At 38.2% G+C, this 18,631-nt stretch overlaps 1 protein-coding gene and 1 long non-coding RNA gene across 2 annotated transcripts in view; both read left to right on the top strand.

Moving 5' to 3' along the window:
* Positions 1-18,631, top strand: part of LOC143716532 (uncharacterized) — a 77,781-nt gene that overhangs the window by 40,823 nt on the left and 18,327 nt on the right. The window contains exons 3-4 of the mRNA XM_077209085.1: positions 2,315-2,563; positions 2,855-3,875. Coding sequence (XP_077065200.1) covers positions 2,479-2,563; positions 2,855-3,875 — 1,106 coding nt within the window. The 5' untranslated portion in view covers positions 2,315-2,478. The remainder of the gene's footprint in view (positions 1-2,314; positions 2,564-2,854; positions 3,876-18,631) is intronic.
* Positions 8,576-17,276, top strand: LOC143715495 (uncharacterized). Its single transcript, XR_013195767.1, has 2 exons — positions 8,576-8,729; positions 17,031-17,276. It is a non-coding gene; the product is annotated as an uncharacterized LOC143715495 (long non-coding RNA).

Below are 18,631 nucleotides of genomic sequence, written 5' to 3'. Positions count from 1 at the left end.
AACTGTCTGGTTAACAACATTCTTCAAAAAAATATTTTGTGTTCAACAGAAGAAGAAACTAAAGGTGATGATACACAGGGCAACTTTTTGAGCAATGTTGCTGGGCAATCTTGGCGAGCGATTGTTGTTTGGGCACTTTCCCATTGAAAATGGGCAATATATTATATCTGAATAATTTAGATCGGTCATGGGCCCTGTGTCTCATCTGGTTGCCCGTTGACGGCAACATTGCCCAGCAACATTGCTCAAAAAGTTGCCCTGTGTATCATCACCTTTATACAGTTTTGGAACTACACAAGGCTGAGTAAATGATGACAGATTATCAAGCTGGAGTTTGTTTATTAAGCATGCAGGGCAACCGCCCAGTAGACCATTACAATTATCTAGCATTGAGGTCTTGAAAGCATGAACTAACTGTTCTGCATTCATCATTGAAAGCATATGTCGCAGTTTAGATACATTTTTAAGATGGAAGAATGTGGTTTTACAGATGCTAGAAACGTGGCTTTGACAGAGCATGCCATCAATTGTTACACACTATTCTAGGTTACTAAGTGCAGAAGTTTTTTGTACAATAATAAGAAAACGTATAATTTTTTCTAATTAAGTAGTAGGAAATTACGAGTCATCCAGTTTTTTATATCTGCTATGCATTCCGTTAATTTTGTGAATGGGTAACTTTTATTTATTTATATAGCACATTTAATAGCAACATTGCTGCCCAAAGTGCTTCACAGTTAACTAAAAACAATAAAATGTATAAAAACATTTATCAAGCCTAGCAGATGAAGGCATGACTACACGCTCTTAGACATACCCCTCACACAACTGTATAATGAGATCAGTGTAGAGAGAAATAAAAGTAGATAAAAATAAGTTATAACTACAATGCACAATACCCTTAACTAAAAACTAAGTTAAAAAGATACGTTTTTAACTGAGACTTAGCCTAAACATTTCTATTGTTTGAGCTAGCCGGATATGAAGGGGAAGACTGTTTCACAACTTGGGAGCCACAACTGAAAAAGCTCCATCACCCTTTGACTTCTTTTTAGAATAAGGGACAGTCAGCAAAAGTTGGTTTGTTGATCTTAATGTCCTACATGTTATGTTAGATCCTAAAAGGTCAGCAATGTAGTTTTTGGGGGCATGTTATGCAATGCTTTAAAAAACAATAATAAAATCTTATAATCGATCCTGTACTGAACTGGCAGCCAATGAAGAGAGGATAATACTGGAGTAATGTGGTCCCTTTTTTTAGTGCCAGTCAGAAGCCTGGCTGCGGCATTCTGCACCAGCTGCAGACGGCATAGTTGATGTTGACAGATCCCTGCATAGAGAGAATTGCTGTCCAGTCTTGACGTAATAAAAGCATGGACGACGACCTCCAAATCTTTAAAAATAAGAAAGGGTTTTATCTTAGAAATCAATGTAAGCTGATAAAAACTATTCTTTACAACATAATTTATCTGTTTATCAAAGCTTATGGATGAGTCGATTATTACACCAAGATTTCTCACACTATCTTTCACCGTCATTTCTAATATAAGTTTCGTCGAGGCGCGAAGAAATAAGAGCTGAGTATCATCAGCATAACAGTGAAAACTAATCCCATGCTTCCTAATGATAACTCCCAAGGGTTGCACATGGTGAAAAGCAACGGTCCTAGCACTGAGCCTTGTCTGCTTCCTGACCTGAGCCCCAGATTGTCATGTTTGAGCTCTAAGACTATGTGCCGTAATACTAGAGAGAAGAGCAGCACCATTCCAGGAGGGATGAATACAATCTCTTTTCAACAGGTCAGGTCTCCCCCAAAAACTGTTGTCTATGAACCCTTTAACTATACAGGTAAAATAATAAAATTTTTGACAAAACAACTTTTTTTGACAACATTTTTGACAAAAACTTTTGCATAATGTTCAACCTCAAAGTTGTTTAAATCATATTTTTATCATCATTTTACAGTTTATGATGGTACCAGACATTGGCATTGTTTTCAACCTAAACATGTTTTTTTTTTCTAATATCAGAACTTTCTGAAATGATTTCACCATTTTTAGAAGAATTGTTACTTATACCCGCCCCCCTCCCCCCCTGTCAGTAGTGGTGTTCAGCTTTATATGTTCAGACCGGAGTCGAACAATGATGGAGAGACTCGAGAATAAGTGACAACATGTAGAATGCAACAGAACGTGTCTGGATGGTTAATTGATGAATTTATGTAGTTTGTGTTGAGTTTTAGTGAATTTTGCATAATAGGTCTCCTTTAAAGTATTCTAGTATAAATTCAGTAACTTCTTTTTGATTTTTCCAGATCTGGTCCTGTGGGCGTCAGTATCACACAGCGATCACAGTTCACACCTGCAGTGAAGCCCCTCCCACAACAATTCACCAATAAATACTGGGAATATTCCCATCATCCTACAAGAGAAGGACAAACTCCAGGAGTAGCAGCTGAAATCTGTGTGACTGTTAAAGATGGAGTTTATTAAAGAGGAGATTGAAGACATGAGTGATCCAGAACCATCCAGAATAAAACATGAAGATACTGAGCAACAAATAGGTTGGTGCCTATTCTTGATTCTTCATTGTTGACTGTTGAGAAACATTAAGGTAACAAAGCTTCAGTTCAACATATTTGGTGGCTGTAAAATAATGAGCAAAATCTAAATTATCATAATCTTGAATATATATGAAATTGAATATATATGCTTTCCATATATGAAATGGATTAACAAGTAAAAAACTGAACTAAACTTTGTCACATCAACGATCTGATACTTGATACTCGGTTGCTTTCTTCTGTTAAATCAGAGTTCACTTGAACTTATTTTAACGACATAATATTTTTTAGACTGGATGGAAGTAAAACCGCAAAAACACGAACTGAATGAAGCAGAGGAACAACAGCAGAGCATCAAAACTCAAAGAACAAAAGCCAATAAGCTGCACTCCTGCACTCAGTGTGGAAAGAATTTCAGACAAAAAGGAAACCTTAACACACACATGAGAATTCACACTGGAGAGAAACCGTATCCATGCACTCAGTGTGGAAAGAGTTTTTCTCAAGCATCAGGTCTCAGTGTTCATCTGCGCGTTCACTCTGGAGAAAAACCATTTAACTGTGATCAGTGTGGGAGAAAGTTTATTTCATCAGCGCATCTAAAACAACACCTGAAAGTTCATTCAGATGACAAGCCTTATGTGTGTTCTCTCTGTGGAAAGAGTATTTTATGGCTGCGTCATTTTAAACTGCACCAGAAAACACATAATGAAGTGAGAGATCATGTGTGTTGTGACTGTGGGAAGAGCTTTACTAGATCTGATCATCTGAAACAGCATCAAAGAATTCATACTGGAGAAAAACCTTACAAGTGTTCATATTGTGACAAGAGTTTCTGTCGTTCTCAAAACCTGAAATCGCATGAGCGCGTTCATACTGGAGAGAAGCCGTACATCTGTACTCAGTGTGGAGAGAGTTTCAAATCTAAAGCTGATCTCAAATATCATCTGCGCGTTCACTCTGGAGAAAAGCCATATAACTGTGATCAGTGTGGTAAAAAGTTTATTTCATCATCACATCTAAAACAACACCTGAGGGTTCATTCAGATGAGAAGCCTCAATTATGTTCTCTCTGTGGAAAGATTTTTTCAAGTCTTTATTATTTTAAACTGCACCAGAAAACACACACTGAAGTGAGAGATCATGTGTGTTGTGACTGTGGGAAGAGCTTTACTAGAGCTGAATGTCTGAAACTGCACCAACGAATTCATACTGGAGAAAAACCTTACAAATGCTCATATTGTGACAAGAGATTCACTCAGTCTGCACACCTGAAATTACATAAGCGAGTTCATACTGGAGAGAAGCCGTAGCACTGTACTCCGTGTGTAAAGGATCAAGTAAATGTGTAAGATAAAATAGAGTTTATACTAAAAGCACAATATCAGTTTAATTTGGTGAAAAGCTATTGTCTGAACCTCTCACTGAGAGAAACAACATGGTATTTGGATGTTTTTTGGGAAAGTCTTCTGTTTAGAGCAGAGCTCAACTAACTCCAACCTGGAAGAAGCTGAGTATCGGTGTATGTACGCTAGTATCCTTTGATATTCTTTGTTACAGACTTGTTTAATTTGACATGTTGGCGCCTAGACGCACAGACTCGTGACCTCTGAGAGACTCTTACCTAACTCAGGGTTTGGGTGTCAACCGTATCATCGATGCTTCTGTCTATCTGTCCATGTGTGGAATATTACTACATTTATCTATTTCTTAGCCAATCAGAATCATACAACCTGAAGTAATGACGTATCTTAGACATTGAAGGGTATAATTGCTGTGATTTTTGTAAATGTAAAAGGGAAGCGGCCTACGAACTCTGTGTGAGTCTTGAAGTTGGCTTCTGCCTGATGAAACCGCAAACTATCTTAAGTAAAACAATTCTCCTATTTATTATAATTCTGACTCTTGTCTTCAATTGACTGCACTTCTTATTCATGAGCTACATTCATCCTATCTGGTCCTTGGGTCTTTAAGTGTCTATTCCCAACAACAGTGTGTAAGGCGAGTGCCAGAAAGTCTGAGCTACCCCTCGTGGAAGCGTTTGAACCCTCCCTTGCATAATGATGTAACAGCAGCATCCGAGACGCAGCACACAGTGCAACTCACACCTCACTAGGACAATCCCCCCTTCTCCCCCCTTCTCCTCCTCACCTGAAACTCACTGAAAACCCATGAAATGTTAAATGTGTCAAAAAAGTAACTATGCATGTCTGGTATCATTTAAAGTGTCTCAGTGCACCTGGCAAAATTGTCTCATTCTCCCAACCATAATGAAAAGCTAAAAGAAGTTACAAAATATGAGAAGTAATGTGTCCCTCAAAGGTGTTCCCTCCCCCAGATCCTCCATTCTGATCTCACAGTTGTGAGCCCCTCACTAGGGGAACAAATATATTTATAATGACAGACACCACCATTTGGTAAGCAAATTGAATTATCTGGGTTTATAAGGAAAATGGGCAAAAGGTTCTGGGAGTTTGTAATGCCGAGTTCAGACTGCACGATTTTCAAAATAATCGGGTCACTGTTGTTTTCACACTGCATGACTATCTGGGGTAACATTCAGTTGCTGGTGTGTTCACACTGCACGATGGATCGGCGACAGGAGGTTTCACAGTGCATGACTTTACAAAAGAAAGAATCGCCGACAACTTCTGCCTGGTCCGCAAACTACGTTTCACAACCAAACAAACGCGAGAAGTGATAAGGAAATAACGGAAGATCACGCATGCGTGAGACCGGATTTCTCGCGCGACACTGAATTTGTTATTAAAAATGATAGCCTGCAAGAAGATTGCGATCCAAATTGTCTGTGCACTGATTTGTAGCGAAAATGAAAAAAAAATAAACAGTGAGTTTATGCAGGAAATGGTTGGGAAGACGAGGGGAGCAAGGACTGTGTTTTGCAAAGAGAGTTGGGGGTAAATAAATCATTTTGCAAATGTCCTGCTGTTGCTGCTGGTCATGCAAATGTTTGTGCTTTGTTTCTGTTTGATTTAATTGTAAATATAGGCCTATCTATTAAAATACTGATATTCTGGTTTATAACTCCTCCCCGAACAGCCTGGTGTCCTGTATCTTGCTCTCTCATTGGCTGTTGGTCATCGCCGATGTAGTTTTCAGTCAGAACACATTCACACAGCCGGATTGTGAATCGCCGACAGGTCCAGATATTTAGCATGCCAAATATCTCACGGGCGTCGGCGACTCGTCGGCGATTCTCTCAGATGGCGTCTTTGCTCATTCACACTGCGTGATTGTCACTCGCGTGAACGACCACCGGTTTGCCTGTGATTTTGAGCATTTGTCGGCGATTTCTCAAAACCTGTCGGCGAGCCAAAATCGGGGCTAAAATCGTGCAGTCTGAACTCGGCATAGGTTGACTGCCCACACAAACCGCTGTGTGTAATTTTCGTTGCCAGGTAATACTTTCTACAAATTCCTCAATTTCTGAATTGTTGTTATGATATGATTAACTGATGATTTTATTCTCATGAATTTGATTTAGAATTTTTGCTTCATTACCTGGTCAATGAATTGTAAATGTTTGATTTTATTCTGATTGACTAAGTTTGTTCTCCTAAGTAGATTAACTGGATTCGTATGCTCCCGCAAGTTTTGAGTCAGATTAGCGACGGCTAATACTTTGTCACTAGTTCAAGTGTACTTGTTTTGCAGAGACAGGTTTATCCATTTAGGGCAGCCAAAGCGCTGCTTGACCAACCTAAATTCGGGTACGTCTATTCTACCTCTGTCTTATTTTAATGTAACTTTAGATAAGTGTACGTGAGAAATCACAGGCTTGGCCAATCCAGACTAAAAGAAAAGTATCTCTGATTGAGCAAGGGTGAATCCGACCGTCTGAGATATTAGTCAAAAACCTCTGTTTGGTGACAAAACTGATGAGATTGTAAGCATGAGACCCGCAGAAGATGCCAGGACCTGTGAGCGGCATAGCTTGCTAATCTGAACGGGTAAAGCATAATTAAAGAGTTTAAACAGAATAATCAAACATTCGCTCAGTTTTAATGACACCCAAATATCATTAAAACCCTTTTCATTTATGGAATTCAGATGAAATAAGTAAATATATGAGAAAATGTGTTCCATTTAATCTTGTGTTGCGTAAAAGGAAAGACAGTAACCCGCAGAGACCTTCCCCTGTATTATTGGAAACCCTCATTGGACCAATAAACAGGCTTACAAGTGTAAATAAAGTAATTGTTGTTGTTTATTTCTGTCAGGATGGATTATATGCTCAATAGGTCTTTCTTAAATTAGATATATTTGTGTCATGTACTTTTACTATTTACTTATATGTATCAGCATGTGAAACGCTTCTAAAGAAAATTAATGCAGTTGTCTACGGTATGGGTCACATTAAAAGGACCCATAAGGAATCACACCCTACAAGATCTGTATTTCATGAGTACTGGGAGCATACTCAAGTAAATAATCGCAGTATTCATAGTTTCCACGTGATGTCCACCATTATGGGCAAAACAAGGCTTTCTTCCATTGCCCAGCCAGTCATTTTTCACACTGCAAATGAACACAGAACATTAATGCAACACAAGGTTTCTTGTTAAAGGGATTGTTCACCCAAAAATGAAAACTCTGTCAGTAATTACTCACCCTCATGTTGTTCCAACCCCGTAAGACCTTCGTTCATCTTCGAAACACAAATTAAGATATTTTTGATGAAATCTGAGAGCAGGATCACTCCTCCATACTCCTCCATAGGCTTCAAAAGGATTGAAACTTGCTGGCCTCGAAAAGTCATTAAAGACATCGTTAAAATAGTCCAAGTGACTACAGTGGCTCAATCTTAAGTTTATCAAGCGACGAGAATACTTTTTGTGCGCAAAAACAAACAAAAATAACGACTTTATTTCAACTATTAATTTCCTTCTCTGTGGACCTCTAGTCAGTTAAACTAGTGTAATTGCGTAGAGCTACGTTACACGTAGGCTCACTATTGGCCGACGCTGGTCATGTGGGTGATGCGTGTGACGTACAACAACAGAAGCTCTACGCTTTTACACTAGTGAACTGACTCGAGGCCCACAGAGAAGGAAAAGAATAGTTGAAATAAAGTCGTTATTTTTTTATTTTTTTTGCGCACAAAAAGTATTCTCGTCGCTTGATAAACTTAAGATTGAGCCACTGTAGTCACTTGGACTATTTTAACGATGTCTGTAATAACTTTTCGGGGCCTGCAAGTTCAATCCCTCAAGAAGCCTATGGACTAGTATGGAGGAGTGATCCAGCTCTCAGATTTCATCAAAAATATCTTAACTCGTGTTCCGAAGATGAACGAATGTCTTACGGGGTTGGAACAACATGAGGGTGAGTAATTAATGACAGAATTTTCATTTTTGGGTGAACTAACCCTTTAAGTGTTTTTTCCATCGAAAACCAATAAAATGTGTTGCATTAATATTCTTGGCTCATCTGCTCTCCATATGCATCATCATCAAAAAGGTGTAAACTGAATTTTATCTTTTAATATCACTGTTTTAGTACATTAAGGCACTCTAAGGGTCGGTTGCACCACAAATAAGGATTCTTTAGCCAGTAATTTAAAGATCCATATTAATATGAGTAACTGCATTCGTAAGGCAATGACATCTGGCAGAAGTGTTGGGAAAGGGAGATGAGACATCCGTTTCAGATTCAGAAAAAAAGAGATGGGGTTTTATATTAGGAAGAAAAGAAGAATCTTTGCACAGGACACACAGCATTAAATGCCAATTTACATAAAATCTATAAACATTTTACAGGGAAGTGCAATAAGTGTAAAGAATCGGAAATGGTGGAAATGGAACATAATACACTCTCATTAGGAAAATCTTCTGGCTAAAACATGTGGAAGAATTCCTATTCAATATGCAATTTTGAGGTTTTTGGAGGAAACGGGAATTGATGCAAGAATATTGTTTAGTTTTTTTTCTCATTTCTCATCAATGCTCCACACTCCAGTTCAGTTGGTGGCGGTAATGCACCGAAAGCTGGCCTGTCAACCGCTAAGAAATTAAAAAGAAGAAGCAGAAGCTAAGTAGTAGAAGTCTGCTTTTGTTGTCACGGAGAGAAAAGATACTGGATTATTTACTTAAGGAATTATTAAATAACATTTGGATGCATTCATAAAATGTCTCCAGCATGACAGGTATGTAGCGCTGGGATTTTAAATTAATCATGTTGCAAAATGGACGAACTGGAGTGTAATGTTACAGCTGGTTTGATGTTAGATATTCTATATTCAACCGCAAAAAATGTCAATAGATTCTAAGTGAATACTTATACTTGTGAAAATGTACTTTACTTAAAAAGTATTAGAACGTAGAACTAACACATCACGGTGAATATGTTAATAATGCACCTTCAATTTGTCAATTTGACGAGCTAGCGCTTAGGCCAGGTAGGGACCGTCTACAAAGTATGTGGAAGGAAAAACAGGTGGTTCTCTACTTATCATCATTTACACTTCATTTAAAACTAACTGCTCTTTTGTGAAACACTGCCATTTTAATGCCACACCCAATGATCATGTGTGAAAAAACTTAATCATAATTTGTTCATTTAGAAATCAGAGCTCAATGATTTGAGAAATAAATAATACATTTTAATGCATTTGTTTATATTGTAAATATACCAAATTTGATCACTTAGAAATCACATATATTTTTTTAATATATTTTAAAACAATTATTTTATAATTATTGTATAAGTATAGTAAATTTAAAAAATTTTTTTTAAAAATCTCTTTTCCAAGAGATCCTGTGGTGTTTTGCATGTTCTGTGCCTGTTTTTGTAGTTTCAGAAATTGTAAGAAATAAAAAAAAACTGTAAAATAACATCGTCTTACGGGCTGATTGACATTCGATATTGGTTTTGTCGTGTTACAGATTCCTAGAAACCAAGTCAAATCACCTTTATTTTCTTACTGTCAAAGCAGCTTCACAGTAATAGCCAGAAAAAAATGTGTTAATATCAAAGTTTTACAGATATGAAACATGCAAATTCAGCTGTAAAGCAGCTCTAAAAAGACAATATAGTCATTATTCAAATCTATCAGGTTTTATATTAATAATTTAGACCAGTGAGTGTCAGTGTTGCAGGTTTGGACGAACCATCGGGCTGACATTTTGAAATTTGTCATAAATTGCTATATCTTTTAAACTATTTGACATATCAGCACACTAATTGGTATGTATCATCATCTGCATGTCCTGAAGGGACTTGAAAAGTTTAAACACAACGCCACCTAGTGTTCCAGAGATATACGTTTTTTTCCCCCAAAAACACTTTTGAAAACATACATTTGTGTTATCTAAATGTTCCGTGGTTTATGTCGATTCCGACGATATCTCAATGATCATTTTCCATCAATTTGCCTGTCTCAGTATGTTTCAGTTTAGTTTGCGACAACCCTGGGTTTTAGGGACCATGAAAGTGGTTTGGGTTTAAGCAGTGTTCATCGCCATAGTAACTTACGCTCCACTGCTAACCTGGTGCGGGGCAGGTTATGTTCCAGGTAAGAGGTTGCAAACCGAACTTGGACCAATCAGATCTGAGCAAAGTGACACATGTCTGATGCGATAAAGTCCCTCCACCTGTTTCTACTCCAAATTAAAGGTCACTACATAGCAAATGATTTTTAAAGACAAAATCATCTTGGTTTTAGTGATCCTTATTTAGAATAATAAATTTGTATGATTTAGATATTATTTATGTAATTATTATACCCTTAATCAACCACACATGTACAATTTTAGTCCATCAATTATTATTACGCAGTTTAAAGGTGCATTGCGCAACAATTCATGTTAAAAATACCCGTTTTTCTAACCCATACATGCTTAAAGAACTGCCTGATGGGCTGAATGAGCCCTTCTCTGCGCACTGAGATTGCCTCTATAATCCTGTACTGTAAAATATATAAGAGGGATTCGGGTTCGAATTTGAGACTGGGCGTGACGTCATGCGCGTTCACGCTCCCCAGGCTATGTCTCGCAGGTTTGTGTATTCGCCGGCGCCGCCATTCTCCGCATCAGCGAAGACAACTCGTGCGTCAAAGGTAGAAGATGGATTCAAAGAGACCGGCTTGTAGTCCATTCCAAACCCCAACGCAAACTCCACGTAAAGTAAAGAATAGAAAAATTTTGTCTAGTGCCACCAAAAGGTCCAAATTGGAGTCAGACAGCCGTCGGAGTAAGACGAGAGTCAAACTCGGGAAGGCATTCAACAAATGGAGAGATCTCCGGTCTGCTCTTGGTCTCAAACGAGATCCTCAGTTGGCTTTTTTCTTGATAAAACGGTAAGATATAGCCCAGTCTCTAATGTTTGATACGGCCAATCTATGTACGTTACGACAACAAATGACGATGCGTAAAATGTGTAATGCTTTAGCGTAAGCTAGATGCATGTACAATCAGAATTGGTTTTACTACCATTGTTAGTGAAACGTTTCATAAACTAGGAATTGTGTTCGGAAGAATAGTACATCATGAAACATAAAACATATCCAATAAAAGATGCTAACTATGTTTTTGTGTATGGCCTACCGGTAACGTTAGCCTTGTGTCCATTGCTAACATGCTAAGGTGTTCATGTTATTGACCAACAAGGAAGAACGCCGTTGCATTGGCTATATTGTATTTTTCGGTAAAAATAGTAAATTGTTCCCGTGAATGTGGTACATTTTGTATGTAGTATATATGAGGTATGTGGGGGCAACAATGTATTATACTCTATGTAAAACAATACCTTTCTTCAGAGGCTAACTTTACTGGGTATGGACCTGGTTTAGCTCTTATTTAATCCTATTTTAGATATTACTCTGATGTAATAATCATTATTACCTGTAATAAATTGAGTAAATTAGAACAGAAAAAGGATGTATTGTTATTGGAATATTCTACTTAGCAGATCAATAACAGGCTGAACCCCGCAACCTGTTTAGCTTTTATGAAAACGTCATGGTGACATTTGATTGTTTATTACCTTGAAACATCTGAGTGAACGTTGTTGACCAACCGTGTATGGTATGATTATTATTTTGAGCTTTTGCAAAGTAATCAATTATATTGTTCATGAACGTGTTTTCATAACAATACAATCATAGGTGGATACAGTAAACACATAAACAAAGTTTTCTACTACCCCCGTTTTCCCCTCACACATAAGAGTAATTTACTCAAATGTCTTTCCTTCCATATATTTGAAATGACTTGCAGATTTATAACTTTATTACCTCTGAAGACATTTTGGCTGTACACCAAAGATCTGTGGGGCAGATGCTCCTTTAGTTATGAACAGCTCGTGCTCGTGCATGCGTGCGTGTGCGTGTGGTCCATGAGCATGCACAACTCTGGTTGCAGTTTCGCTTGTCGCCAGAGGGGGCGTAATTCTGCAAAAACTCAGAGACTTGCGATTTGCACCTTTAAATGAACACATATACAGGTCCTTCTCAAAAAATTAGCATATTGTGATAAAGTTCATTATTTTCCATAATGCAATGATAAAAATTAAACTTTCATATGTTTTAGATTCATTGCACACCAGCTGAAATATTTCAGGTCTTTTATTGTTTTAATACTGATGATTTCGGCATACAGCTCATGAAAACCCAAAATTCCTGTCTCAAAAAATTAGCATATTTCATCCAACCAATAAAATAAGTGTTTTTTTACTACCAAAAAAGTCAACCTTCAAATAATTATGTTCAGTTATGCACTCAATACTTGGTCGGGAATCCTTTTGCAGAAATGACTGCTTCAATGCGGCGTGGCATGGAGGCAATCAGCCTGTGGCACTGCTGAGGTGTTATGGAGGCCCAGGATGCTTCGATAGCGGCCTTAAGCTCATCCAGAGTGTTGGGTCTTGCGTCTCTCAACTTTCTCTTCACAATATCCCACAGATTCTCTATGGGGTTCAGGGCAGGAGAGTTGGCAGGCCAATCGAGCACAGTAATACCATGGTCAGTAAATCATTTACCAGTGGTTTTGGCACTGTGAGCAGGTGCCAGGTCGTGCTGAAAAATGAAATCTTCATCTCCATAAAGCTTTTCAGCAGATGGAAGCATGAAGTGCTCCAAAATCTCCTGATAGCTAGCTGCATTGACCCTGCCCTTGATAAACACAGTGGACCAACACCAGCAGCTGACATGGCACCCCAGACCATCACTGACTGTGGGTACTTGATACTGGACTTCAGGCATTTTGGCATTTCCTTCTCCCCAGTCTTCCTCCAGACTCTGGCACCTTGATTTCCGAATGACATGCAAAATTTGCTTTCATCCGAAAAAAGTACTTTGGACGACTGAGCAACAGTCCAGTGCTGCTTCTCTGTAGCCCAGGTCAGGCGCTTCTGCCGCTGTTTCTGGTTCAAAAGTGGCTTGACCTGGGGAATGCGGCACCTGTAGCCCATTTCCTGCACACGCCTGTGCACGGTGGCTCTGGATGTTTCTACTCTAGACTCAGTCCACTGCTTCCGCAGGTCCCCCAAGGTCTGGAATTGGTCCTTCTCCACAATCTTCCTCAGGGTCCGGTCACCTCTTCTAGTTGTGCAGCATTTTTGCCACACTTTTTCCTTCCCACAGACTTCCCACTGAGGTGCCTTGATACAGCACTCTGGGAACAGCCTATTTGTTCAGAAATTTCTTTCTGTGTCTTACCCTCTTGCTTGAGGGTGTCAATGATGGCCTTCTGGACAGCAGTCAGGTCGGCAGTCTTACCCATGATTGCGGTTTTGAGTAATGAAACAGGCTGGGAGTTTTTAAAAGCCTCAGGAATCTTTTGCTGGTGTTTAGAGTTAATTAGTTGATTCAGATGATTAGGTAATAGCTCGTTTAGAGACGCTTTTCATGATATGCTAATTTTTTGAGATAGGAATTTTGGGTTTTCATGAGCTGTATGCCAAAATCATCAGTATTAAAACAATAAAAGACCTGAAATATTTCAGTTGGTGTGCAATGAATCTAAAATATATGAAAGTTAAATTTTTATCAATACATTATGGAAAATAATGAACTTTATCACAATATGCTAATTTTTTGAGAAGGACCTGTATAAAGGTAATATAAATACGCTTTAGCATTAATAGATGAAGCTATAAAATAACTATATGTGAGCTTAAATGTTCAATTCTCTCTATACCTTTATCAGCTGTATCAAATAACTTCACAACTTTTACTTGCACTGATATACAGTAGCAAGACTTTTTCTTTTAGTTGTCCTCTTTCATAGACAGCTGTTTTCTTCTTGCTGTGTAAATTTGTTTAAATTCTTCCTATTTTAATACTTTTATTTAATAAGTGAATTGCACTGCTTCTCTCACGAGAAATTAATCTGAGTTTCACTTTCTCAACGTGTGATTGGCTGTTCGATACTGATGTCACACCTAAACTCCTAAACTCAGGATCAAAGCCTGAGTTGACAGAGAAAGTTGATGATCAGCATCATGGTACCAACAAAGCCTGGTTGGATTGGTTTGGTTTTGTCAACTCAAAACTAATCCTGTAACCCTGAGTTTGTTCAACTACCATCATGGTACAGTCCCCCGGAGGGCTACTGTCCTGCAGAGTTTAGTTCCAAACCTAATCAAACACACCTGAATCAGCTCATCAAGCTCTTCAGGATCGCTTGAATATACAAAGGCAGGTGTGCTATAGCAGGTTGGAACTAAACTCTGCAGGACAGTGGCCCTCCAGGAGCAGGATTGAAGACCTCTGATTTAGATGATTTAACAATTTTAGAAAATTCTTCCTCTCCTATAGCAATGAATGAATCAAATTTTTCGTCAGTGAGACTACAATGCACTGTCTGATGCGATACTGTAGTAGACGGTTGCATAGTTATAATTTTTTATTATCAATCTTATAAGTGAAGAAGGCATAAAGTCATTACTGTTGTGCCTCTTGCAAACTTCTGGGCTTGAAACTTTATTTTTCGTCAGTTTAGCAACCGTTTCGAATATATCTAGGGTTTTGTTTATTTTCTACTAATAGGGTTTAAAAATAAGCAGATCTAGCAGTTTTTAAGGCCTCTGTATGCAAAAGAGCTCTCCTTCCATGAAATGCGAAATACCTCTAGTTTTGTTTTCTTCCAGTTTCGCTCCATTTTTTTGGCTGCTCTCTTTAGGGCCTGATTGTGCTCATTGTACAACGGCGTTGGACTATTTTCTTTGATCTTCTTTAAGGGCAACGGAGCAACTGTGTCTAAAGTGCTGCTGGAAAAGGGATAGTTAAAAGTTTCTGTCACAATATCGAGTTCTGCTAAGCTATCTGGGATGCTGAGCTAATGAAACTGATCGGGAAGATTATTAATAAAGCAATTTTTTGTGGCAGAAGTGATAGGTCTAACATACTTGTAACACGGAGTCGGCTTTGCAGCCTTGGCTAAATGAAGTTTACACGAGACTAGATAATGATCTGAGATGTCATCGCTCTGCTGCAGAATTTCAACAACATCAACATTGATTCCATGTGATAATATTAGATGATTTGACATGATTACGACAATGAGTAGGTCCTGACATGTGTTGTCTAACTCCAATAGAGTTAAGAATGTCTTTAAATGCCAATCCCAATGCATCTTTTTCATTATCTACATGCATATTAAAATCAACAACAATTAGGACTTTATCTGCAGCCAGTACTAACTCTGATAGAAATTCAGCAAATTCTTTGATAAAGTCTGTATGGTGCCCTGGTGGCCTGTATACAGTAGCCAGCACAAATCTTAAATGTGATTTATCATTTGCACTTTATATTGTTACATTAAGCACCAACACTTCAAAAGAATTATATTTGAAACTAGACTTCTTTATTCTTTATATAGTAATTTTGAAAATATTACTATAAATTACAGCAACACCTCCCCCTTTGCCTTTCAGACAAGGTTCATGTTTATAACAGTAATCTTGCGGGGTGCAATCATTTAAAATAATGTAATCGTTTGGTTTAAGTCAGGTTTCTGTCAAACACAGCACATCTAGGTTATAGTCTGTAATCATATCATTAACAATAAGTGCTTTTGAAGTAAGGGATCAAATATTCAACAACCCAAGCTTTATCATTTGTTCATTTGTATTATTTCTGTTTTTTATTTGTTGAATATCAATTAAATTTTTACACTTAGATAGGTTTGGAAGTTTTTTGTATTTCCTAATTCGGGGAACAGGCACAGTCTCTATATGATGATATCTAGGTGAAAGAGTCTCTATGTGATGGGATTTATCTGACCTCAGCTGACAGCTAGCAGACGGTCGGTTTAGCCAGTTTGTCTACTTCCTGACCCGAGCCCCAGATTGTCATGTTTGAGCTCTAAGACTATGTGCCATATTACTAGAGAGAAGAGCAGTACCATCCCAGGAGGGATGAATACCATCTCTTTTCAACAGGTCAGGTCTGGCTCAAAAACTTTTCCAATTGTCTATGAATTCTATATTATTTTGCGGACACCACTTAGACAACCAGCCATTGAGTGATGACAACTGCTAACTATCTCATCACTCCATTGAAACCGGAAGGGGGCCAGAACAAATTACAGTGCCTGACATCGTACTTGCGAGTTCACACACCTCTTTAACATTAATTTTAGAGATTTCCGACTGGCGAAGTCGAACATCATTAGTGCAGACGTGAATAATAATCTTAGAGAATTTACGATTAGCATTAGCCAGCACTTTTAAATTTGCTTTGATGTCAGGCGCTCTAGCTCCCGGCAAACATGTGACTATGGTGGCTGGTGTCTCTATTTTCACGTTCTGTGTAATAGAATCGCCAATAACTAGGGCACATTCAACAGGATTCTCAGTGGGTGTTTCACTGAGAGGGGAGAATCTGTTTGATGTTGTAATCGGAACGGAAGAGTGGTGTTTTGTCCGATGCCTTCTGCCTGTTTTGTTTTTTAGCGAATTAGTAGCTTGTTGTGCTAGGAACGATTTAGATTGAAGCTAGCGATGTCAGGTTAATATGTGATGTTGAGTAAGTTGTATTTAGCAGTATAAACAACAGGGAATGGTAGTAAATAATGATTCAAAACCGAAAGATATACGAAGCTACAGACACGAACCAACAGCAAGGCAGACAGGATAAATACAGCATAGAGACTCCCAATGAGAATATCAATTTAAATGCAAATTAGCTGGTGCTCCTGGCCCCCTTTCTAGTAGAGGGTGGAGTTTCAAGAGCTCATACCAGCAACAACAAAACAGGACAATCTCAAGCCCTAAAAATGTCAGAAACTGTCAGTAGTGGTGTTCAGCTTTATTTGTTCAGACCGGAGCCGGACAATGATGGAGAGATTCGAGAATAAGTGACAACATGTAGAATGCAACAGAACATGTCTGGATGGTAAATTGATGAATTTATGTAGTTGGTGTTGAGTTTTAGTGAATTTTGCATAATAGGTCTCCTTTAAAGTATTCTAGTATAAATTCAGTAACTTCTTTTTGATTTTTCCAGACCTGGTCCTGTGGGCGTCAGTATCACACAGTGATCACAGTTCACACCTGCAGTGAAGCCCCTCCCACAACAATTCACCAATAAATACTGGGAATATTCCCATCATCCTACAAGAGAAGGACAAACTCCAGGAGTAGCAGCTGAAATCTGTGTGACTGTTAAAGATGGAGTTTATTAAAGAGGAGATTGAAGACATGAGTGATCCAGAACCATCCAGAATAAAACATGAAGATACTGAGGAACAAATAGGTTGGTGTTTATTCTTGATTCTTCATTGGACTGTTGACAAACTAAGATTATCTGGTGGCTATAAAATAATGTCCACATTAGAGATGATAAATGAAACAGAAATTGCATCTAAATGATCATAATCTTGAATGGCTTTTGTTAATACATTTTAAGTGGATTAACAAGGAAATTATGGAACTAACACATCAAAGATATGATACTTGATACTGTCCTTTGTTAAATCAGAGTTCACATTAACTTATTTTAACCACATAATATTTTTAATTTTAGACTGGATGGATACAAAACTACAAAAACATGGACTGAATGAAGCAGAGGAGGAACAGCAGAGCATCAAAACTAATAAGCTGCACTCCTGCACTCAGTGTGGAAAGAGTTTCAGACAAAAAGGACACCTTAACATACACATGAGAATTCACACTGGAGAGAAACCGTATCCATGCACTCAGTGTGGAAAGAGTTTTTCTCAAGCATCAGGTCTCAGGAATCATCTGCGCGTTCACTCTGGAGAAAAACCATTTAACTGTGATCAGTGTGGTAAAAAGTTTATTTCATCATCACATCTAAAATCACACCTGAAAGTTCATTCAGATGAGAAGCCTTATGTGTGTTCTCTCTGTGGAAAGAGTTTTTCATGGCTGCGTGATCTTAAACTGCATCAGAAAACACACAATGAAGTGAGAGATCATGTGTGTTGTGACTGTGGGAAAAGCTTCACTAGATCTGACACTCTGAAACAGCATCAAAGAATTCATACTGGAGAAAAACCTTACAAGTGCTCATATTGTGACAAGAGATTCACTCAGTCTGCAAACCTGATAGCACACAACCGAGTTCATACTGGAGAGAAGCCGTACCACTGTACTCAGTGTGAGAAGAGTTATAAATCTAAAACTGATCTCAAACATCATCTGTACGTTCACTCTGGAGAAAAGCAATATAACTGTGATCAGTGTGGTTAAAAGTTTATTTCATCATCACATCTAAAACAACACCTGAAAGTTCATTCAGATGAGAGGCCTCAATTATGTTCTCTTTGTGGAAAGATTTTTTCAAGTCTTTATTATTTTAAACTGCATCAGAAAACACATAATGAAGTGAGAGATCATGTGTGTTGTGACTGTGGGAAGAGCTTTACTAGAGCTGAATGTCTGAAACTGCATCAACGAATTCATACTGGAGAAAAACCTTACAAGTGCTCATATTGTGACAAGACTTTCACTCAGTCTGCACACCTGAAATTACATAAGCGACTTCATACTGGAGAGAAGCCGTAGCACTGTACTCCATGTGTAAAGGATCAAGTAAATGTGTAAGATAAAATAGTTTATACTAAAAGCACAATATCAGTT

This window comes from Siphateles boraxobius, unplaced genomic scaffold (genome assembly GCF_051911475.1).
Source record: "Siphateles boraxobius isolate OS27281-9 unplaced genomic scaffold, OSU_SipBor_1 6, whole genome shotgun sequence".
Lineage (NCBI taxonomy): Eukaryota > Metazoa > Chordata > Actinopteri > Cypriniformes > Leuciscidae > Siphateles > Siphateles boraxobius.
This window is presented reverse-complemented; position numbering and strand designations above follow the sequence as displayed.